The sequence below is a fragment of the Sphaeramia orbicularis genome, chromosome 3, assembly GCF_902148855.1.
Source record: "Sphaeramia orbicularis chromosome 3, fSphaOr1.1, whole genome shotgun sequence".
NCBI classification, from domain to species: domain Eukaryota; kingdom Metazoa; phylum Chordata; class Actinopteri; order Kurtiformes; family Apogonidae; genus Sphaeramia; species Sphaeramia orbicularis.
In genome coordinates this window covers 40,200,554-40,218,005 of record NC_043959.1, presented here as the reverse complement: position 1 = coordinate 40,218,005, position 17,452 = coordinate 40,200,554, and the positions used below count along the sequence as shown (strand labels likewise).

The 17,452-nt window shown below is 37.6% G+C and overlaps 2 protein-coding genes across 2 annotated transcripts in view; one reads left to right on the top strand and one right to left on the bottom strand.

Moving 5' to 3' along the window:
* The window catches only part of frmd5b (FERM domain containing 5b), a 98,821-nt gene extending 90,841 nt beyond the window's left edge, over positions 1-7,980 (top strand). The window contains exons 7-14 of the mRNA XM_030129641.1: positions 32-119; positions 297-385; positions 1,013-1,076; positions 2,555-2,646; positions 2,737-2,811; positions 2,943-3,011; positions 3,150-3,256; positions 6,457-7,980. Coding sequence (XP_029985501.1) covers positions 32-119; positions 297-385; positions 1,013-1,076; positions 2,555-2,646; positions 2,737-2,811; positions 2,943-3,011; positions 3,150-3,256; positions 6,457-7,037 — 1,165 coding nt within the window. The 3' untranslated portion in view covers positions 7,038-7,980. The remainder of the gene's footprint in view (positions 1-31; positions 120-296; positions 386-1,012; positions 1,077-2,554; positions 2,647-2,736; positions 2,812-2,942; positions 3,012-3,149; positions 3,257-6,456) is intronic.
* Positions 7,792-15,357, bottom strand: wdr76 (WD repeat domain 76). The gene is made up of 15 exons (XM_030129651.1): positions 15,164-15,357; positions 14,850-14,966; positions 14,661-14,762; positions 14,397-14,489; positions 14,152-14,210; positions 13,873-13,990; positions 13,700-13,795; positions 13,483-13,523; positions 12,900-13,053; positions 12,487-12,645; positions 12,284-12,399; positions 12,030-12,125; positions 11,795-11,944; positions 11,106-11,159; positions 7,792-10,897 (listed from the first exon to the last, which is right to left on the bottom strand). Exons 1-15 carry the CDS (start codon positions 15,209-15,211, stop codon positions 10,642-10,644), a joined length of 1,659 nt encoding a protein of 552 aa, XP_029985511.1. The 5' UTR covers positions 15,212-15,357; the 3' UTR covers positions 7,792-10,641.
* Between the last annotated feature and the right edge of the window lie 2,095 nt (positions 15,358-17,452).

Sequence of the window (17,452 nt, the reverse complement as noted above, 5' to 3'; positions counted from 1 at the left end):
TTGACTTGGCTTTTGCCTCTGTTTTTCTCAGAGGTCAGAGTCCTGAAACGTCAGAGCTTAACTTCCTGCAAAAAGCTCAGATGCTGGAAACATATGGAGTAGACCCTCATCCCTGCAAGGTTCTTTGTTTTATTTCTGCAAATCTTTAGTTGTAATCAGAATATTTTACACTTTATATTTGTCCTTAATGTACAGCTTAATACTGTAGTAAATGGAATTTCTGTAAGCGACAGAGGATGTTATGTATTTTTAAAAGTGTCCTGAAAAGACATATAATGCGTTCCTGTGTTTTCCAGGATGTGTCTGGAAACCCGGCGTTCTTGGCTTTCACTCCTTTTGGATTCACTGTGCTCCAGGGAAACAGGAGGATTCATTTCCTCACATGGTGAGTTAGAGTAATACTTATAAGAATAAATAATGGAACACATCCAGTTTTATATATAATGGTCGCAACAATGGTATAAAGTTATGCATAACCTTGCCATTGTGTACATATGAAAAAGGTAAACTGAAAATGATATTTAACACAATAACAGCTTGTATAAAATATGAGAGTGCCAGTAAACTCAACAAGCTGCATACTATTCACATCCAAATTTCTAAGTTTTTATGCCCAGATACTGCAAATGGCACACAGTAAGTGGTCTGGTGCAGCTTCAAACCGCAGGAACTTCCAGAACAGTGCTGATAAAATAGCTTAATGAAACTAAAGCCAGTGATCCATTGTGGACAACATTATTTTTAGGAGCTTTCTCAAGGCAGTGCACTCAACCAGCTGTGAAGTAAAATGCTCAGATATTGTGAGTCTGTGCTGTTAGGAGTTATGTTGTTATAGAAGTGTATTTTTAAGCATGTTGCTGTCAGTTTCCTTGTCTAGACTTCTAACAAGTTTCAGTGTTCTTTAAATGTCATATTTTCTTTATTTTGCTGTCTCACTTTGCTGTATTTACTACCATTTGTTCTTTTGCTGTTTTTCCGCCTGTTTCTGTCTATATCTGTATCTTAAACACAGGGAGGAGGTGACCAAGCTCAAGTTTGAAGCAAAGACATTCCATATATATGCAAATCAGACAGAGGTATGTCTATGCATTATTAAAGCGCTGCTGTTTCTTGCCTTTGCATCTCAGGAAGTCAAATGAGCACCGCCTTGTTTTTATGCATGGAAACACTCTGTCGCTTGGGAATCAGTGTAATTTATCTTCATATATCAGGAAGGTAAAAGAGAAATGATTGAAAATAAATGTGTGAGGTGTGGGTTTTTAGAAGAGAAAAGATTAAAGAAAAGCCAGTTGCTAACATTTAGGTCAGGGTTGTCAAACTCATTTCAGTGCAGGGGCCACATTCAGCCTAATATGATATAAAGTGGTCCAGACTAGTAAATAATATAAATAATAGGATAAGAACTTTTGAGTGTAAGAAGTAAATTCTGTAATGAGAATGTTTATATCCATAAATTGTACTTGAATATAACGTGAACAAATAAGAACAACCTGAAAATTCTTTAGTAAAATAAGTACAATGTTAACAATATTACGCCTTAGTTTATCATTTATACATATGAATCACAACTTAGAGATCACAGTGGATCTACAGTGGATCTACAAATACACAAAAATTAAATAACAGGGAGAATATTATTAAAATTCCACATACCTCTCTTAAGACATTTCAGGTTATTCACTTTTTTTTTTTTTTTTTTTTTTTAAATAAAAGGCTAGTCTGTAAATGTCAACATTTTTGTGCAATTTTACTTTTTTCTTTTTTTTTTTTTTTTTTACACAAAATGAGAAACCTTTATAGTTTTCATTATTTATAGGTTATTATGATAGTGTTTTACTGGTCTTAAAAATCTTGAATTAAGCAACAAAAAAAAAAAAATCTTGAATCAAGCAACAACAAAAATCTTGAATTAAGCAAAAAAAAAAAAAAAAACATCTTGAATTAAGCAAAATAAATATTGAATTAAGCAAAAAAAATCTTGAATCAAGAAACAAAAAAAAATTGAATTGAGCAAAAAAATTGTTGAATTAAGCAAAAAAAAAGTTGAATTAAGCAAAAAAATCTTGAATTGAGCAAAAAAATGTTGAATTAAGCAAAAAAAAATAAATAAAAAAATCTTGAATTAAGCAAAAAAAATCTTGAATTAAGACATTTCAGATATTCATATTTTTTGTAAAAGACTACTCTGTAAATGTAAAAATGTTTGTGTAATTTAACTTTTTTTTACTCTAAAACAAGACAAATTTATAGTTTTCATTATTTATAGGTTATTATGATAGTATTTTACTGGTCTTATCCACTTTAGACTGAAATGACCTAAAATGATTTTCACATCCTTCATTATTAATATCATCAGTAATTTTTGCATTACACAAATTCATCCCAGGGGCCAGATTGAACCCGTTGGCGGGCCGGATTTGGCCTCTGGGCCGTATGTTTGACACCTGTGATTTAGGCTAATATATGATATTGAGCCTGATGATTACTGTAATATTTAGTTAAAAGCTCACCTAATTAACAATATGCACATTAATAAACTGTGAACTTCTTACAGGATAGGAAGATCATACTGACATACTTTGCACCAACACCTGAGGCCTGTAAGCATCTCTGGAAGTGTGGAGTTGAGAATCAGGCCTTCTACAAGTGAGTCAACAGAGAAATAAACGACATCATTCAACATATGTGAACATTGTAACACATTTTCTGACTTCTTTCTTGTTCAATCGCTCACAGGTTGGAGAAGTCAAGTCAAGTCCGCACTGTGTCCAGTAGTAATCTGTTCTTCAAGGGTAGTCGTTTTAGATACAGGTACTAAAAGCCCAGAATTTATGTTGACTCTTTTTCTCGTATTGAAAACTGCAGTGCCTGTTTGGGTAGGCGGGGTTTGTATAGTATTATAGAATAAAACCATTCCTGTTCTTCTTTCTGTGGCTTCACAGTGGAAAGGTTGCAAAAGAGGTTATGGAACAAAGTGCGAAAATAAAGAGAGACCCTCCTGAGATCCACAGGTCAGAATTTTTAGGAAATTTTCTTAGTTAATATGGCTAAAATGCTGATATCTGTGGTCTAAGAATTATATAAATATTGTGTGTTTCTGTGTATTACATGTGAGTATGGCTCTTTTCTGTATGTTTGTGTTTGTCCAGGGCTGGCATGGTCCCAAGTCGAAGCTGTCCATCCATCACCCACGGGCCTCGACTGACTAGCGTTCCAAGGACCCGACGGAGAGCGGTGCACATCTCCATCATGGAAGGTAAAATGCACACAGAAATAAACGCACCATGTTGACAAGAGGTCAAGGATGTGAGTCCTCAGACTGTCAGACAGTATCTAGAAGCACCACGTGAACGCCCACTCCCCATGGACACACAGGCTCAGTCACTCACGTCGCACAGTATCTTATTCTGTCTCACGCTTTTTCCCGCACATGCACGCAGAGAAGTGAGAGAAGTTCCTGTCAGTCATAGCGTGGGGCATTATTTTACCATGAGAAAGTCGTCCTGTCAGTTTACAAAGGGCACTTAATGCCCCCTCTCTCTCCAATGGTCTATTAACCTTTCACCAACACTGCCATTGTGAGTGAGTTTGCTTGATAAAACTAAATAAAGTTATCATAGTTTCTTAACAGTAAAAAGGTCTTCTGTCAAACTGTCCTGTCTTGTCCTTGACGTGGACCTCAGGCTCTGACATTGCACCCCGACGCTAAAACAAACCCCTTGTGTTTTGTCTCGTTGCTCTGTCTGCGCTTGGTATTTCCACTGGTAATAAAATCACAGCCCCAAAATAGCTCCTGCTGTCAGGGGCCACGCTGTGTGTGTCACAGTTGACATCGTGGGGAGGAGGGGGGCTGAGGTGACACAAGTGGACTACATTCATGGGCCTTGTGTTTCACTCCGGTTGTCTTTCTATTTATCTGTCGCTGTCAGCCTGCCCGTTGTGGAGTAGGGAGAGCTGCTTAGTAGTGAGACAAACGACAGGGAGACGGCAAAAAGAGAGAGACAGTCTGAAAAAACTAAAACCGATAAAGAAAAAAGGAGAAGCCCAAACTCTCCTTGAACCATGGTGAAGTGCCTGATCCGGATCAAGACCAAGGTGAATGTTCACTTGCGTATGATCAACCATTGTTACCGTGATGTGAAGGTACGTGTGCTGTCTCTGGGCCCCCGGCTCCTGGGCAGGGCTCTAGGGGTCCTCCCGCTCCTCCCTGCCCTCCCTGGGGGTTCCACTACCTCAGGGTCTGGACCCGGGTCGACACAGAACTCTAGGATGCCATCCAGTCTGGCTGTCCCACCACAAACGCATGGCTGCAGTCAACCGGCCATAAACGCAGGTAAAGACTGAAGCTGGCTTTGATGGATGAAGGATTAATGAAGGATTGTGGAGTTTTTTGTGGTTCTCAGATGCTCATTGCCTTTACACCAGATGCCTGATGTGTACTCATACATCTCTTTTGTGAATAGATTAGGATTTTGTATGTTTCTTTCATATCTAATAACATATCCATTGCAAGCTGAAGAGAGAGCTGATGAACTGTTCTAAGAAGGAACTATCCTTGTGTTTCATGTTGACTTTAGTCCAGTGATTCCCAACCTTTTTTGGCTCATGACCCCATTTTAACATCACAAATTTCTGGTGACCCCACACATTCAAAATGGAGACATTTTTTTGCTAAAATTAATATGTTTTTGATCATGTAATAGTTTGCTATATTATGTTGCAAATAAACATTAATTTTAGTCAACATTTAGTCTGTATAATGTATATTATTAAGGATGGAGGCAGAAAAGCCAGGTGTAGATTACTGCACAAAGGGAGAATTTTATTTTCCTTGGTCAGGATATATAGTCTGTCCAGCTTGTATTTACAAGGCTGATAATTAATACTGAAAAAACAATAACTCAGACTATGAATTATGAAAGAGCTGCAGCATCTGAAACCGACCACAATGAACATTTGAAAGATAAACAGTACCACAGTGCTTCAGTTTCAGCTTCAGAGTTTGTCATGTCTTTTATGTATTGTGATTGTCTCTCTCAGCTCACCATATATTTTGTGTTAGTACGTTTTTTGTTTTTGTTTTTAATTTTTATCAATTACTAGAAATTTCAGGCGACCCCATGTGGGGTCCCGACCCCAAGGTTGAAAAACACTGCTTTAGAGGAAGAGGTGCCACTTGTAAACACCTCACGTAGACATACTGTAGAGTGGTCGGTTGTCATGCCTCCCTTTTGGCCTCATTGGAATCGGAATAAATGTAGGGAGAGTACACTGAGTACCCTGCAGCTTAAGGCTCATTACTAAGGTTTGCTCTCAGTTTGCATGTTCTCTCTGAGTCTGGGTGGGTTCTCTCCAGGTACTCCAGCTTCCTCCCACTGTCTAAAGACATGCAGTAATAGTTAACTGCTCGATATAATGGCCTGTAGATGTGACTGTGAAAGTGAATGGTATTTATGCATCAGCACTGCAATAAACTGGTGACACATCCAGGGTGTACCCCGCCTTTGTCCGATGGTAGCTGGGATCGGCTCCAGCACCCCCACCACCACCCAAGTACCAAGTGATTCAGAAAATGAATGAATGTTTAGAATATTGAGCAGTTTTATTTAAAATGTCTCTTTTTTACTGCACTTGATGTATTGCTGGTTTGTTTGTTTGCTTTTCTATTAAATATCCCTTTGGTTTACCATGTTTATAATGACTATAAACAGCACTTTTCAGTATCATGTTGGTGAACTTTTACTGTCTTGGATCTCACCTTACCATTTGTCCTGTTAAGTGTAAAGAATGTAAAATTAAGCAAGCAAGCAAAGTTTATTTATATACGTAGCATCTTTCACAGACAAGAGAAGTCATTAAGTGCTTCACAGAAGAACAATAAAATACAAATGGATAACACAGATACAATTACAATCACAAAAAAGATATAAATTAAAATAAACATGATGGTCATATAACAACCCTTAATCTACTGTAGTTAGAACGCTTGGAGAAACAAGTGGGTTTGAGTTTGCTCTTAAAAGGTCTTAAGGTTAGACTCTAAACAAGTACAGTGGTGGAAAAAAGTTTTTGGACGTTAAGAAGCCCTCCTAAGCCACTGATCTCAGCTAAGTATTGATCCATTCTCCAAACACACATGCTCCCTTTAGCACATACTCTGTTGGATGTTTCAGCAAGATAATGAAACACATCCAGGGCATGACATGTTGAAACTGTCAAGGATTTAGTTTTCTTATTTCATGTTAACGAACAAAAAAATCATTTGCATTTGTTTCTTTCCGTCTGATGGAATCACACCTTTGGAAACACAAAAAAAGGTTTTTCACAAATATTTCATGATCATATTTGAGATTTGGTCCAATTGTAAGGGGATTCTTAATCTTTCCACTACTGTACATAGAGCTTGGATCAACAGAATCCACTTGTTGAACACTGTACCTCCCTGTGTGTTTTCAGGTTTGGAGTCCCTTCGAGACAGTGCCCACTCCACACCTGTACGCTCAGTCTCCCACGGGGACTCCTTCATGTCTTCTCGGGGCCAGATGGTGGATGGCAGCGAGGCAAGCACATCAGCGGTGATCTCAGACGAGGCCTACAGCCCCTCAGACAGCGTGCTGCCCACCCCAGTCGCTGAACATGAGATGCCGGTGGCGCGTCACCTCAACGGGGCTCCCTGCAGCATAGATGAGGAGAAGGAGGCGGAGGCGGCGTCGATGGAGGGGCAGGCGGCTGTGTTCAGGCCTGGCAGGAGAGTGCTGCGTACGGTGAGGAGCAAGTCCTCATCCCATAATGATGTAGAGGAGCTAAACAAGTTCATTCTGAGCGTGTTACGTTTATTCCTGGTCACCATCGGACTGCTGTTCGCCCTTCTGCTGCTCCTCATCATGCTCACAGAGTCAGACCTGGACATTGCCTTTCTGAGAGACATCCGTAAGACACCTGAGTTTCAGCAGTTCCACTTTGAATACTTCTGCCCCCTGCGGCGCTGGTTCGCCTGTAAATTACGATGGATGGGAGGTTTCCTCATCAGCAAGTGAGGCAACGTCAAAGATACAGAGACTGACTGACACATCAAAAGCCTCCACTGATGGAGGCGGGACATGGGGAAACAGACGGACAGGTGTTTGGAGGGAAAAGGGAACAGGTGGAAGCCCAGCTCCCAGTGTTAAATCAGCTTTTACCAGGAAAGACTTCCTGTCACAAGCCACGGACCATGAAGGACTTTATTTAATTTCTTTGGGCGTAACTGCGAGGAAATAGTATCATTGCTCATGATTTACTTTTGACGTTCAGGTCAGTTTAAATATTTTATTTTTTCACAAAATCTCAGTATTAGTGTTTGATTTTAACACTGAAAAGGAAACCAAGTCAGAGTGACATCACAGAAAATAGTTGCCTTTATTTTTGTATTAATTCACATGTTGTTGCTTTATGTAAGACAGATGTGTTGGGTTGTTACGTGTTATGTGACTTGACAGTTTGAAGGAAGTTTGGAGAGATAACAAAATAGGGGGCATTCTAGCTCATCTAATTTTCATTTTTAAGCCAGGAACAGTCACAATGATAAAGTGTGATTAGGTGTGCGGTTTGAAATTGTACTAGTCTCTGGGTGATACAGAAAGTGTGAAATGGAAAACTAAGCAGCGCGTACTGAATGTAGATCAGCCCGGAGTCAAAGCATTTTTTGCATTTATTGTTTTGTTTTGGCTTTTTTTACGCAGTTTGAGGCACATTTATAGAGTTTGCTGTGTAGTTTTAGAACAACTTAGCACAGGATTTTTGTTTGAAAACTTGACATTTGGAAACCAGATATTTTCAGATTTGTCCTGATGTGGTACACAACCTCACGTGTTTTACATACAATCTATGGTCTGAAAACAGTAGCTGTAGTCAGACCTTAAACATCCATTAACAGTGTTTTCACATTCGTTTGCCATTTTTATCTGGACCCTAGAGTGTCAATAAAGTTCAGTCATCTAATGATTAGAAACTAAGCTTTTGTAAGGATATAAATAAGTAATGGAGGTGGTAGATTTACTGATTTATAAAGTAGCAGCTAAATAATGCTAATAACCACAATCAACTTCTGTGTATAAGTCACTCTGCTGTAGTTATTTTTACAGTATTACAAACTAGTTGTGAAGGTGATGGGACTAGTAATAGTGAATAGTGTTGGTTTGCTCTGTGACTCCACTCTGTGGGAGTTTATCTTGATGTGCAATACTGTTAATATACAAAACCAGGATCTTTTCCACATGGTTTTACCTTTTGTAAAGTGAAAAAAATTGTGCAATTGTCCCACAGTAGGAGAGCTCATTCACATGAAAGCCACACTGAGTGAAGGTCATTTATCTTTACATATTTCTGCTGTGCTTTATCTGTAAAGGGTGAATATACTGAAAGCTCCATTTGAGTACAAACCACTTTAACACGTTGAGATTTCCTCACAGTGACTCGTAATGAACTTGAAACATTATTTTTTACAAAGCATAGTTTCCAGCCGTCCACTCGCCTACAGGAGAATTTAGCCTAAGACAAGTCATGTTTACATCCTACTTCATCATCACACCTACCAAAGAATCCTCTGTCTGCTGTTTCTGTCAGAACATCCATATGTGACAACAGAGACTGATAGTTGGTGTCTGTCTTTGAGCCATAGTGTGTGATGTTTCACAGGTTAGCCTACAGTGCATCTGCAGCCCAATCTGCAGCATGAATCCAATGACAATGTGTCCAACTGATCAGCAGGTGCACACAATCATATCTGAAGGCTATTGTTTATGCAGATTTGCAGTTTCAATCGTGTTACATCCAGACATCTAAAAGTATTTTGCAAAGATGCTGTTGATATTTCAGTCCCTGTAGACATAAATGATTAGTGAATCTTTAATAACAAGCTTTAAGTGTTTTTTGAACAGTTCTTTTAAGATTAAGAAAACTGCAAAATGATCAACAATTCCCAATCTCTTTAATTGTCTTATTTACATAAGTTACTGAATGACATGCAGTATTTAAATTCCTAATGTTGTGGTTGGGTTTCAGATGTGATCAAAACACTAACATGTTTTGCTGTAATTCAGATGGTGCTTCGTGGTTTCTGATTAATGTATCAGGTAAAATAGGGTGATGTCTTGAAGGAAAAAAAAATTATATGTCCAGTTGAGGCAGAAAATCCTTACTTCACCTTATTTTATAGTTTATCAATGAAAATCTACAATGTAATTTGAACAATAACTATTGCTGAAAGCTTAATGAAGACTAGTAAATACTAACACCCAGGCTTAGTTTTGTTTCCATTTGATAGAAATGCAAAATGTGTTGAATTCCTCTCAGAAGGTAATAAGCAGCTTGTAGATGCATGTGTCAAAGCAATGATGGGCACCGTCACCGATTAACATTAAGTGTTGCTACTCGTCTTCAATACATCAATATAAAAAAAATATGGTTTAAATGTTAATCCTCTTTGGTTGCCTACAGCTGTGTCTAGATGTATTTTATGAGAGATGAGATGTCAAGTTCTTTTGAATGTTCCGGCAAAGTAGGTACATCTTGATGAAGACAGGAAACTCATTTATACTTGACTTTGAAACACATTTAAAACAGCAGAAGTAGCATATTCATCTACTGGACAAATTTGCTGTGCAATACAGGTTTTAAAATATGGATGTTTTTGTTTGTTCCTGTTTTTCAAACATGTTTTCACTCAAGTTGGTAAAATGACAAGAGGTTATCCCAGATCATAGAGACAACTCTTGTATTCATTTTTCCTGAATTCTGTGCACAGGAATAAGCCTCTGATATGGTCTGTCTGTAAGCTTCCTCCTGTACTATGGCCCTGCACATGAAAATGTCTCTGTAAGCATGTGTTCTGCATTTTATTACCTCCAAACAGGATTGCTTATCCAATCACTGACTGATGACTGGTGTAATCTATTTATGAATAAATATAATATATTCTTAACATCTGGCAGTTGGTCTGTACACAGGTCGAACTCAATTCACAAAGAATTGTCAAAAAAAAAAAAAAAAAAGCTAATGCTGCTTTTATGGTACTATACTGCCATCTTAAGGTGGCTCAGAGAGAAAGCATACTAAAGAAAAGTTGTATAAAAATACAAGAACATTTATTTAAATTGATTTACCCACCACAAATAAAATGTAGAAAAAAAATAAATGAACATGTAAGAAGAACTTTACAAATAAGAAAACATATTTAAGAAAAGGCTTACACGACTCCAACTCCCCACCTGGAATGGAAATATTTAAGTATCAAATATTTTCTACTTTAAGCGTCTGCACAATGTTTAAACCTGAGGTAACTCAGTGTTGAACAGCAGAACAGAACAGAAGGAGTTAACATATAGTAAGTTAATATAAGACATGAAACATGTCAGCAGACTGATCTACATAAAGGTTTATATTAAATGCCATTAGTTGTGTATGCATATGCTTTGTTCTGAAACTTCAATTTTAACAAAATGAATTCATTGCAAACCAAACCTAACTTAGCGATGACGACACTTTATATTTTCCCTTCAGTGTGATACATCTACCCGTTTAGGCTGTATCTCCTGTGGTAACACCTTTTATTTATTTGTGCTTCCTACTCTGCTGGAGGACACTTGGTCACAGGTTTTCATTCTAGTCAGAAAACGCATGCAAACGGCCAGATGCGTTGCCTCCCAGTAAGGCGTTCCTTGTGGGGTGGAAGGCTGTGACTGACAGCACTGTGGTCAGGTTCTCATCATCTTTAAAGGTGTGCTGGAGCTGGCCGTTCTCATGGAACACCTGCACACACCGAGGCAACGCCATGCTCCCCACCACGAAGCAGTCCTCCTGTTTTGGATCCCACATCGCTGACAGTTTGGTCAACCAACGGCCGGTGTTCATGTTATGCCTAAAAATAAAAAAAAAAAAAAGTTACACAAGACTCGCACATCAGCATCATCTCAAGCACATAATGGTGAACACAGTCTAAAAAATCCTGTATCTTAAGTACATATTTTACTAATTTGTATTGTGGGCCAAGTTTTCCATCTGGTCCATGTTTCTTCTTTTGAACCTGGATAGCCACCTAACAACAGGTTTAAGATAAGTGGATGTACCTTATGGCCGTGAGTAAAGGAGCTTCAGAGGTTAGCGCAGATGTGTCATATATCCTGTCAGAGAGAGAGGACAATTATTTAGAATTGAAACATACAGACTACACTTAGAACAGTGCATTATTAACTCATAAAGACCCAGAGGTACTTTTGTGGCACTTCCTAAATTTATTTTTCTCCATATGTAGTCTTCCTTATGTGATTAATCACAATTTATTATAGTATTATCCTCTGTATTTTGTGTTTTTTTCACTAAAAAATCACGTATTTTCCTATATTTAATTTACTGATAATGTAGATGTTCATAAAAAGCTCAGTTTAAAGTCAACGTTCATTATATCAAAAACAGAGAAGACTGATGTAAAAGGGACTTTTTCATAAAACGATACCAATAACTGTAAATACAAGTGTCTCCATCCACTATCATTAATCAAACTCCATGGGTTTTACTGGTGAATCAATGTTATAGAAGATGACAGTGTTTCCACGGTAACTACAGAGCCTCTGAACATCCAAATAGGTCATTTCTGATGACCATGAAAAGACAACAAACTGCATTTTATACCAATTATTTCAACATATTAATATGGTTTTGTGGCTCAGAAGTTACTAAACATTTTAGATCAGTAGATGATTTTAGTTGCCAGTGGCTGTTTGGGTCTTTATGGGTTAAAGTGTTGAGTTAGCTTCACCTTATGTTGCCATCCATACAGGAGGTGAGAACTCTGTTTCCTGTACAAGGGGAGAAGTAAGCGCTGGATATGCTTAAAGAGTGGCCACGCAGCTGGGAAACCGGCTGGATGTTCCTCTTCAGATATCGGCTGTCGTAAATACTCACTGTCCTGTAGACAATATAAAATAATTATTTAGGACTGCAGATTTTTCTTCCCGAGAACACTTTCTAAAGAAATCAAGAATTGTCCATACTTGCGCTCTGCCACAGCGAAGTACTGCTTCTGTAAAGGGTGGACACTGACACAACGTAGAACCTGGTCCAGTGTATGAAGAGACTCATGGGTGTTTCTGTGAAAAGAATAAATAAATAAATGAATAAATAAATAAACAACCAAACAATAAATAAAACCCAGTGTCTCATGTATGTTCATAAACTTCAAAACTGTTGAAGAACTCAGAAATGAAAGATACTTTTACAAATCATCACATTATCAGAAATACGTTACCCTGGGGTTCGCCTGTCGACAACGGCAACTTCTCCGTACCAGTTCCCGACCAACAGGCTCAAACAGTCATCTGACATGAAACTAAAAGTTTTTAGGCCATCTGCAGTGTCGTAGACCTGGAAGAGCGAATGAAGACATTCAGCTGAAACAGCAGTGGGGGGTTTGTAAGCTCTAAATGAGAGACATATAAGAACAGTTCTCACATCGTTGAAGACAGCCTTCTCTACATCCATGCAGCGCAGAGATCCATCATAGCTCAGGCTCAGTAGGTGAGTGGGTTGAGCTGTGGAAAAGGCCATGCAGCCCACAGGACGGGTGTGGGGCTCAAAGAGCAGGACACCATCATGCCCCCAGTCACTCTCCTAAAGGACGACAAACAAGAAACAAAGAAAATTTAAGAACTTATTGCATTTAAAAAAAAAAAAAAGTGGCTAATGCTTTGTTTTCAGTAAGTTTGATTTTTTATTTCTTCAGTTCTTCCCAGTACATTAGTAGTTTTAAAATGTCCAGATCAAAATAGTAGAAAACGCTGTGGAAGTGGCCTGCTACTATTTGAGTCACTCATTATCTTGGTTTACATATATTTTTTGTTTTTGCCCCATATAAGAAAACTCACCACACTCCAGAGTCCCACCCGCCCCCACTTGTCTCCTGCTGCCATGAACAGGCTGCTGGTGCATGGATGGAAGGCAGCTGAAAAGATGCGATCTTTCACCACTTTGGCCACTCTGCCTGGTGTGATCTTCATGTGTGAAAGTGCAGAACGATACCTAGGTTAAAACAAAAAGGGTTAATTTTTGTTTCCTCTATTTCACAGTTCACAAGAATCTGCCTGACAGTTAAATACAGTAGTGGAAAAAGTTTTCAGACACCCTTCAAATTTAACAATATCTCAAATATTATTATCATTACATCATTATCAAAAAATAATCAATTTAAATTTGTTTGTGTTTCAAGGTGCATTACCTTCCTGAAACATCCCGTTTTGACTTTAACTGAATAGTGCATGTACAGAGGTGGGTTTGGAGAATGGAACAATACTTGGCAGAGTTAAATGACTCGAGTGATTTTTAATGTGATATATCACAAAGGAATGGGGTGATCAAAAAGTTTTTCCCAACACTGTATATGTTAGCTCCATTTAAACTCACTCAGCAATAGGTAATATAAGATAACAAGAGAAAAATGTAAGATCTTACTCTTTCAGATGAAGCTTTGCCTTAACTTGTTCTGTTGAGCTCTTTAGAGAGAGGAAAAGAACATACTAAGTGGTCTACAAGCAGCAAGAGTGAAAACAAATCACTCCCTAGACAGAGTGATCCTTCTATGTTTGGTTAAAAAAGTTTTCAGTTTTTGACAATAATTGTGCATTTCAGCAAACAGTAAAGTCCCCATTTCTATCGGTGGAAACCCTACCTCAGAACAGAGCTCAACAAGCTGTGAGGGCAGTTTGCTTCCTTCATCCAGGTTGACTGGAATCATGGGAAGAGGACCAGGAGGCTTCTTGAGTGGCTGAGAAACAAGATAATTTAGATGAGTATGTGACATGAGTTGAATTGTGCGCCATTACCTGTTTTATATGCATCTACCTGTTCATAGGTCAGCGTTCCTTTGGGTTCAGGGGGAAGTGTGAGGACCTCAGCCTCTTTATTTTGGAGACGCAGTGATCGACGAGCTGGTAGTGATTCACTTTGAGCAGCCTGTGACCTGTAAACACACAAACATATCACTGCAGTGAATACAAGAAGATACTGGTTATATTTGACAATATTTGCAATTTATACTTGGATTTTATTTGCTCATGTCACTTTTGCCAACAAAATCATAACGTACAGTACAGTGATTAACATTTTGTCAGACAATCATACCTCATGAGACCCCTCTGTGATGGCTTTGGCTTTGACGACCATTTCAACTCCTCAGATGCCTTTAAACAGAATCACATAAATAAGGTCATATATTTTCACATGCACACCAAATTCAGATATTTTATTAAAACAGGATGGTTGTGAGGTAATATTCACTTCACATAAATTCAATGGTTTATTTTGATGAAAAATGGTTTCTAAGTAATATAGTAGTATAGTCCATGCATACAGCTGAGTTTTTCTACCTGGAATATGTCGAGAGTTGAGAGGAATGCTTTGTTCTGCCTGATGTTCTCCAGGCGCTCCAGTTCATACGCTGAAAGTCCTCCATACTCTTCCTGTGTTACACAAAAAAAAGCGGTAAACACTATTAAATACCTTTACTTTACTTGAGTAAGAAGTTGTGATTTTCTGCTCGACATTCGGATAACATCTAAGTGCTGCAAATGGTTTAACTTAGAGCCAAAATGAATCATTTTATGTTATTTGGAATGATCTTAGATACGTACAGATGTTTGTGCCCCATCACTATTTTCAATATCTGAGGGATCCTGCTCTTTTAAGTCGACCTTCTTCTTCTGGTTCTTTATTTTATTGTGTTTTTCTTGTCTCTATAGAGGAAATACAGGCACAAAGGTCACATAAATAACACTTTTTACTGTTTATTATTGTTTCAATTTGGCTGATCGTCGACTCACCTGTTGTTTAATGGTTGGTTCCTCTGGTGTTTCTTCAGGAGAGTATCTGAGGCGTTTAGGGACCAGGGTCCGTCGAGATGACCGACGGACAGGACCCTCCACCTGTGGGGTCATCTCCTACAATGTGTGTGGGAGGAAAAAACGACTCAATGCAGTGTTACATTTATTTTTTCATCCAGAAATGCGTTGAATGTCACAAAACTCAACTATAAAATGGTCCTTAAAACCTAAATAATGTCAAATGTTCAGTTATTATCAGTGTCATAGAGGAAAGATAACACACGAGACTTCAAAGTAAACGTTAAAAACTGTACCTGAACAACAACCTCAACCTCTTCTTGTTTCTCTCTGGTGGTCGGCATTTCACTAAAGTCCAAAAAACGACGCTTTTACCCTTTTCTTAGTATTCCTTGGTGTTAACTCCACAACTTTCAGCCGGTATTTGACTCTAAAGTCTTACGAGTAATTGGCGCCACATGCTGAAATGTTTTGTAACAAGCCCCTCCTACTGAGTTGTGAAACACAAAGCTAATATATGATTGGTTTGTTTTAATGTCTCCCAAAGGAGGAGGGAACATCTTTGGGTTTCAGCCAATGAAACTCTAAACTCTCTTCCACTTCCGCCTAGTGTCTGTCAGTCAAGGAGAATGAATGTCGCCACCTTCTGGTCACTTCCAGTCACAACGGTACAGCCATATGAGGCAACTACTTTTAGGCTATTTAACTAAAAAGGCTAATATTTCTCCCTAAATATTGATAATTTTATTTTACAACTATATTATAAGTTAAATGCCACCCCAGCTGTTGTATTACTGGATGTACTTGTTATTTAACTGGATTTCACTTTGTATCAGATCCTATATGAAGGTAGATTTGTTTCTTTATTATTCAGTCAAAACAAAAAGTTGCTTTAACCAAAAAAAAAAAAAAAAAAAAAAATCAACTAAAGAAAAAGTGTTTGAATGCAAAAAAAAATTTGAGACCCAAAAAACTGTATTCAAACCTTTTTTTTTTTTTCTCTGATTGAAAATGTTTTTTGTTTTTTGAAGTAAAGTTTATTTTGATTGAAAAAAAAATATTTTTTTTTTTTGGTAAAGCAACTTTTTCTTGATTGAATAATAAAGAAACAAATCTACCTTCATAATCCTACAGAATTAATTATTTTTTTTCCCACTATCACTCTCATATGACAGATTTCACTTTCTCTATATCTCATTAAATTTGTGGTCATGTGCATGTTAGTAAGTAAAATGTAGGTAGTATGTTATTTCTATTCTATTCTATTCTATTCTATTCTATTCTATTCTATTCTATTCTATTCTTTAGAGCAGAGTCTAGACCAGGGGTGTTAAACATACAACCTGGGGGCCAAAAATGGCCCATCAACAGTCAGCTCCAAACAAACAAGATGAAATTGCAAAGTACAAAACTTATACAGAGGACCTTTCACAGTCAAGGGATCATAAAGTTAAATAATATATATTTCAGCTCCAGATACCTGTTACAAAATGTTTTGTGTATTTGTAGATCCACTGTGATCTGTAAATTGTAATGCACATGTGCAAATGGTTAGCTGAGGCCTAGTATTGTTAAAATTCATTTATTTTTCAGGTTGTTCATGGTTTTTCAGGTTATTCACATTTTCATACTTACATTTTCATTACATAAATTTACTTTTTTTACACTAAAACAAAAATAAAAGGTTGGAGTTGTCATTATTTATAGGTTATTATATTTTATTATTTTACTGGTCCAGCCTACTTGAGATCATATTGGGCTGTATGTGGCTCCTGAGCTAAAAAAAACAGTTTGACACCTCTGCTCTAGACTTTATAATTTTCTAAAATTATTTTGAAAATATATTTTGTTGATAATATTTCTGTACTTTTTGACATTAGGACCTATACTAATAATTACTTCTACTCTTGTGCTTCTATTTTTATAATGGACCATGTGTGCATAATAAACTCTTTCCTGCTCATAAATTATCAACATATTCTAAAAAGTTCATTTGCTTCCACATTCTACATCAGGAGTCCTTAAGTAGTATTAGCAGTAACAGCAGACACAGGGAAGATAAAGTCTCCATGAAAACTGGAACCCAGACACATTCCAAGATTTTATCGCATGATTCATTCTCTAAGGTTATAAAGAGTCCTGAAAAATTAAGTCACAGATTTTCTTCCATGACTTGATCTCGTGGCATCCCTCTATGTGTGTCAGAAAACCTGAATGTATGAGTTTATGTTCATAGCGTGGCTCTTTCTCCTGGTTTGTTTTTGTTTTACACAAATAGCGCAGTTGAAGCTTCTGAGCCAACAGTCATGTCCATGTGGACAGTGACTTTTAATCTCACTGTGGAAAATATGATAAAGCGTCATTGTTACAATAAAGGTGCATCTACAGTGGTGATATATTGCATTAAGAACCATTCTTAAGTCATTGAAGTATTGTTCCACTCTCCAAACCTACATGCTCCTGTCTGCACATGCTCTGTTCCATCAAGGAACTGGATGTTTCAGTAACATAATGAAACTGTTTGTTTGACTGGTTGTTGTTGAAATGAATCTGTTTGCTTTGTAAAGTGGACCATGAGTCTGTAA

Excerpts from the sequence above, each read along its gene's own strand:
- wdr76 (XM_030129651.1), bottom strand. The coding sequence starts at position 15,211 with ATGCCGACCACCAGAGAGAAACAAGAAGAGGTTGAGGTTGTTGTTCAG. Across the intron at positions 13,991-14,151 it reads TCACAGAGGGGTCTCATGAG|GTCACAGGCTGCTCAAAGTG; the intron begins GTATGATTGTCT and ends GTGTGTTTACAG. Across the intron at positions 12,646-12,899 it reads GGGTGGGACTCTGGAGTGTG|GAGAGTGACTGGGGGCATGA; the intron begins GTGAGTTTTCTT and ends GTCGTCCTTTAG.